Here is a 6,594-nt window from a genome sequence, read left to right as displayed (position 1 = left end):
AATAAAATTTTAAAAAGAAAAACCCAAAACAAAGACCAACCCTGGCCTTGTTACCAGACTACCTGGAACTTAATTACAGCAGGGTTCCTAACACTGTTGAGCCTAGGTTTCCCCATTTAAAAAGAGGGGTTGTGGTGCCCCCACTGAATTTGTCTAGGATTAAGTAGTGTGTGCATACATCATACGAAACATAAGTATCCTGCACTTGTTTGTTCTATTTAAAGGTATAGAAACTTTTTTTCTGGTGGCTTTGCATAAGTTATTAACTTATTAAGAATTAACCTTGTTTACTATTCCTTATCAAAGTCTTAACTTTATCCATACTTTTATCTTATCTCCAGATATGAACAATGCCTTGGCCTGCATCAGCCCCCACTGGGAGGCCCACCCCCAACAGCCACTGAAACCATGCTGATATTATATAGAATTTTCACCTTAGATCCATATAAACAAGCATTTTCATACTTCCTTGTTTAGTAACCACGGCCTTTGGGTGTGTATCCACCCTGCCCTGCAGCTCAAACTGCCCTGTCAGTGTCTTCTCCAGAGCTGGTTTTGTTGAGGGGAGAACGGCTTCCTTTCTCCCTGGCTTACATTTTAGGGCAGCCGTCTGAAAACAGCACCAGATTTGAGGATTTTGTTTTTTCTCCTAACAAACCTTTTGAAAGTTGTCCTCAAAGATGATCCTGTTGTCTTTCTGCATCCCAAACTGCCATATAGACTTCTGAAAAAAACCTAATTCTTGTTAAAGGTAATTTTATTTTGTTCTCTGGATATTTGGAATCTTATCTTCACATATTTTCCTTGACCACATGAGAAGTGGATTTGGTTCTGGCAGGCGAGTGGAAAGGATGGAGCTGTCTAGATGAGAGAGTTCCCCATCCCCTCTGTGATTAGACACTCAAATCCTTTCAGTGCGGTGTGAGCTCTCCTGTCTTTCTTTAATTCTAGGATTGTGTCTGCTTTTAGTTTCTCAGATAGGCTCTTCAAACATTCCTTTCCTAGGGGGTTAGTTCCATGTGAGCTTTCCCATTGCTGTGAACTTTTTCTTATTATTTTCCCCTCATCATCCCTTCACAAGAACCTCCAGTTTCGCCAGCCCACTGAAGCATTTTTGGCTCTATCCATTGTGCTTCATCCCGTCATCTAGTGCCTTCTTTGCTTCAGGCTTTGACTAAGCGTTTGTTCCATTGTGTCTGTCTTTCCTAGCATTTGGTCTCTTTAGATGTCTGTCCTCTTTCTTTGTTCTAAGAATTTGTTTCCCAAGAGATCCCAGCTGTTTAAGTGACAGCTCTCAATGGGGATTGAAAGCCAGGGCCTTTCTCTTAGTAGAAGTGAACAGTCAGGAGATTATGGCTCTGTTGGTTGGGGTCATACAGATGCTTTAGATATGATGAGATTGCCATGCAGGGGCTAGTTACATGGCTTCTATGACAAGACTTTCATGCAGGGGGTTTACATGGCTTCTAGTTTGGAGCCATTTAAGATATTGCTCAAGTGAATGCTTTTGGTGTAAATATCCAAATGTGCATTATATTAATATTTCTGCAACATGTTTCTGCAATCAAAATTGATAGATCAAAGGGAATGGCAATTGCAATATCCACAAATATGGAGCTCATCTCCTAAGAGCCATCTCAGTTCCTCCTGAGGATGACCGTATGAGAGTATCAACCCCATCCCCACTGCACCCCAGCAGACTTCCTAACACCCACACATAAACTCTTGGGACAGATCTCTAACCCCTCTTGCAAGGCAAGCCTTTTGTGTAAAATGCCACAGCAAGTTTCAGCTTGCCCATGTTGCCCTGTCACTGCCAAACAAAAGGCCCACCTTATCTGCCAAGGTAAATAAACAGCAGACACTGGTTACAGAACTGTTCTTTTCTGCCTCCCCAAGTATCTGCGAGGGAGAACTTGGGAACCTGCAATGGTACCTGACAGGGCTGTTTTCTTTACCTGGATATCAGGAGCTGTGTGGCCAAGGAATAGTCTTGTTTTTATGTCCTTTATAGAAGTTTTAAGCCTATTTTGTACCTTATCAATAGTTGGGTTACTATAGGAGCTTTCACCCATGACAGTGCATTGAGAGGGGCCCTTGCCCATGAAATCCAGGCTCTCACTGAGTTTTAGGGGTCTTTTCTAATGCGATCACAGATGTACAGTGTACAGAAGCTTCCCTGGTGTCAGCCAGTCCCAGCTCTGCACTGCATGCAAGTCTTCATGACAGGCAGCCTGCCATTCATTAGTCTGACTTTCTCTGTAGGGAAAACAGCAACATGGACATAGAGATTATTCCAAAGCATATAACAGTCTAAAACTCAAGAGTGTCAGAAGCGTGTCTTAGAAGTGTTGGGCCTTTGAAGGAGATAAGAGACAATAATGTCTGGCATGCTCAGAGGAAGAGATGGTGCTAAAGAGAGCAGGCCAGAGTGCAGCTTATGCTGAGAAGAGTACCCAGGAATAGATGCTGAATGAGTGAGTTAGATCTCAAAAATGAGTGAAATTGATGAAAGCAAAGAGGGGAATCCCTCCCACCCCCCAAATCATGAGCATCCTTCTTCTCGGAGTGGTACCCTAGTACCCTGCCAAGAGGGAAGAGTTCACAGGAGCTCTGGGTGGATAGAAAATTTCATTTGAGATTTCACTGTCTGCCTCCCTAAAGCAGACCTTTAAGTTCTGAATGATAAAACAAAAAAATTCTGAGTTTATTCATTATACAGAAAATACGAGGAAGACCGGGAATCCAAAAGTAGAACTGTGTCTAAATTAGGTCTCAACGTGAGAAACTAAGACAAGAGAGGATTCATCGCACTATTTAAGCAACATGGTACTGGGGATAAATTATCAATAAAAGGACAAGGAAATGATGATCAGACAGACCTCTCATCATCTCTGCCATGCTCCCAAGATAGCTCATGTGATTGATAGGTATTCATTGATCAATTGATTGATTGGTGGCTGTCTAACAGTGGCCTAAATGACTATGTGAACAACATAGGAAAGTCATTCTTCAGTTTGGGGAAGGCTGAGGACATTCCAGACCCACCCCTTGCCTCTTCCTCAGCCAAGACAGAGAAATTGATGGTTAACTGGTTGAGCCCTTTGTTCCTGTTGCTTTACATCTAAAAGCTACACATGTGATCAGAACATGCCATTTACATTGGTTTGTTTCTCTTTTCTTTCTCAAAGTAAATAAAAATATCAGATCCTAATTAATTAAGTTATATGCCTACCGTTAGCACATGAGAAGGCACTACGTGAAGAGAGTCTCAGGAGTCTGTCCTGCTTCTGCCATGCTCCAAGCTGTTGCCTTCTTATTTTTAGACTCCATAATTCTTGTAGCTGTAAAACTCAAACCATTAATATGGGGATCCTAGGTGCAATGAGACTGTAGAGAACCTAGGCTGTTTCATCTAAATTCGGTCATGTGTGTAGAAAACAACATGGCAGTTTTTTTTGCCACAGAAAATCTTTCCCTAAGGTATTGCCACCACAGTGAGAAGAGCAGACCACACTGCAAGACTACTTTCATTGAGCACTTAGCGTGTGCCGAATGTGTGCTGTTTTCTTCATGCTCGCCCAGCCCTGTGAAAGAGCTGGTCCTGTTGCTTCTGCTGTACAGCCAAGGAGACCATGAGTTCTGCAGGGATGGGCCAGGATCTGAACTCATAGCTTCTGAGTCTAAATTCACATTTATAACTGGGGACCTGGGTGCTGGACTGGCTAGTAGAACCCCGAAGTATACGTAAACAGTCTAGGATGCTGGTGAAAACTACATCTACCAAATAGTGTTCTTTCCTCTTCCCGTAGCCCTGTTTACCGCCTACGTCGGAGCCTGTATGACACACCTGATGGCTGTGGTGAGTTCTTTGATCCCATTTTGTCCTCTGCATGACTTGTCAATGATGTGGAAGTCCACTGATGCCCACCTGAGCAGTATCTGGCGACAGGGGCCATGAGCATGGTTGCCATTGCTCTGGCAGGTGCTGGCTCTCAACCACTCCAGCCCTCCAACATCACAGCAAGCTCTAGCCCAAGCTACAATTGCCAGGCTTATCACAAATGTCAGATTGCTTGGTTTAAAGGATAACTTTAACAGTAGCCTTATCAATAACTCAATACCACATTATCACGTTCATAGTCTAACTCTGGTGTTGAGAAGTTGACTTTAGAATATAGTTTACTTATTAAGAAATCTGAAAAGATAAATGGATAACTGACTAGAGAAACAGGTGTTATTTTAAATCCATCATATATATGATGGAATATATATATATATATATATATATATATATATATATATATATATATATATGCATCATCAGTCTGTGGATCAGAACTGGATGGATGGGTTAGCTAGGGAGAGCAGGGAAACTTCAGATCCTGAGGCCCCATCCCTTGGTTTGAGGATAAAGTGGAGGAATTGGTACCCTATTCCTCATCACACTTATGAGGTCCATACAAAAGACGCCAGCTAATCAACGTAGAATACTCAGAAATGTGTGAGTTGACATAGCAGCATTGAAGTGTGGCACCTCCCCACCAGATATTAAAAGTCTGTTTAGGAGAGAAAATAAAAAGAAATAAGAACAAAGAGAGTTCAGTGCTGGAGCAAAGTCAAGGTCAGAAAGGCCACTATGGTTGACTAATCAGAGAAGCCCTTGTGGATGTGATGAGTGGTCAGGATATTAGCTGTTTGCTGGCATCCTGTGTGCCCAGTGTCATCCTGGCACGCCATGCTGAAGAAGTACGGATAAACGAGAAAACCAGACAGACATATAGAAGGGACAGAACTGACCACCGCAGAAAGACAAGTGAAAACATTCCAATGAATGCTAGCTCTAGATTCCCCGACATCTTAGACATGATTTCCCAAGGGGGCACAGCAGATTCCAGAGTAATGACCTCCCACCAATTTGCACCCTGGGTTGAAAGTTCAGGGGGTTCATTGTGCGAACTCACTTTAAATGGAATCTCAAAAGAACGTGTGGCTGGTCTCTTTTTCCCCAGGTCCATTTGCCCGCTGGAACTTGGGCCTTCTGTTTGGCCACGCTACCGTTTCTCTTGCTGACCACGAAAAACCCTGACATCTACAGGCTACCTCTCAGCAAAGTCACCTACTCTGAAGAGAACCGCATCTTCTACCTACAAAACAAGAAAAGGGTGGCTGAAAGCCCTCTGTAAAAGGAACCCCACACCATAGCTGTGGTCACGAGTCATTTCCAAGTGCAGCTCCAGAAGGCTTCCAGATTCTCAGAAACTGCTTTTCACCACAGGAACGACTTTCAGACTATCAGCGACCAACCCATTCTTTTGCTTGCCTTGTGTTTTTCTTTTTGACTGTATATTGTCAAGCACATGAACGCCTTGCCCAGGTGATGTTCTCTGGAATGGAATTTAAACCCATCTGTGTGCTGGGGGGTGGGGTAGCATGAAGATTGTAATGTATTTATAAAGTCGACATGTTCCAAGAGAAAGAAGAAATGGAAGCAGAATAATTATTATTTAAAGCTACCTTTGATGTCAGTATTAAGCGTTAAGTTCTGTAGCCATCTAAGCCTTACAGAACTCGGGCACGGAAACAAAGCCAACCCAAAGAGTCCTCAGATCAACAGTTTGCTTTCAGAGTGAAGCCAAGCTACTCACAGCAGCTGTGACCAACATTGCAGTGGGGTAGCTTGCCGGCAGGGCAGTGGCTTCTGCACTATATAGTAAGTGTGACGTTCTTGATGAGAATGATTAGGCTTTTTTCAAGCTGCCAGAGCTGTGGGGAGGATTTTGTTGGTCAAAATAGTTTTGAATTGCTGCTCTTGGCATTTCAAAACTTCAGGGAGAGTTTATTTATTCTTCTTATGAAAAAAAAAATAATTTTTTTCACTGATATGTTTGTAGCCAGCCAGTTCCTAGAAATTAACTAAAATATGTATGTACGGAATACTTAGCGTAGTTGCTTTTACTTTAATTATTATATTAGCTTTTAGTTTGGGGGGGTGTTTGACATAAGGTCTTGCTATGTAGCTCAGGCTAGCCCAGAAATCAGCGTCCCTCTGTTTCCATTCCCCGAGCACTGGGACTATGTGTTAGTTTTTTAAGTGTTTCAGATACATGGCAACGTCATTAACCTCAGGAGCCTCTTACAGTCACATTTTTAATGAATCTGAGGACATCTAGGCACTGCTGTTAAGTCACACATAGACTTCAAGAGTTCTTTTATAAATATATATATATATTTATAAATATATATATATATTCTGCACACTGTGCTCTGTTTGGGAAACTAGTGGTATTGGAACCACCTGAAAGAAATACAGGGAGGGCAATCTCCAGGTTTTCTCTTTAATATTTTTAATTTAAAAGTTGTAGCTTCTGTAAAAATTCTCTGACCAATCATGCCAAAGAGGAGAGCAGAAAGCTCCTCTTACGCTCTGCCCAATGAAATTCATTGTTTGAAGCTTGGGAAAGTGAAAACTTAAATCCTAAAGAATTTTTTTTCCTGTTGAGTATGTTGTTCGTGCCTGAAATCCTATCACTCAGGCAACTGAGGCAGAAGGACCACAAGTTTAAGGGCAGTGTGGGCTACACTGAATGGCCC

General features: G+C 42.3%; 1 protein-coding gene across 1 annotated transcript in view; it reads left to right on the top strand.

Moving 5' to 3' along the window:
* The window catches only part of Slc14a1 (solute carrier family 14 member 1 (Kidd blood group)), a 21,087-nt gene extending 14,869 nt beyond the window's left edge, over positions 1–6,218 (top strand). The window contains exons 5-7 of the mRNA XM_026783378.1: positions 1,783–1,846; positions 3,761–3,862; positions 5,013–6,218. Of these exons, the coding sequence (XP_026639179.1) occupies positions 1,783–1,846; positions 3,761–3,862; positions 5,013–5,186 (340 nt within the window). The 3' untranslated portion in view covers positions 5,187–6,218. The remainder of the gene's footprint in view (positions 1–1,782; positions 1,847–3,760; positions 3,863–5,012) is intronic.
* Positions 6,219–6,594: the final 376 nt, after the last annotated feature.

The sequence above is a fragment of the Microtus ochrogaster genome, chromosome 18, assembly GCF_000317375.1.
Source record: "Microtus ochrogaster isolate Prairie Vole_2 chromosome 18, MicOch1.0, whole genome shotgun sequence".
In the NCBI taxonomy this organism is placed as follows: Eukaryota; Metazoa; Chordata; class Mammalia; order Rodentia; family Cricetidae; genus Microtus; species Microtus ochrogaster.
The sequence above is the reverse complement of the archived record's forward strand: the minus strand, read 5'-3'. Positions and strand labels throughout refer to the sequence as shown.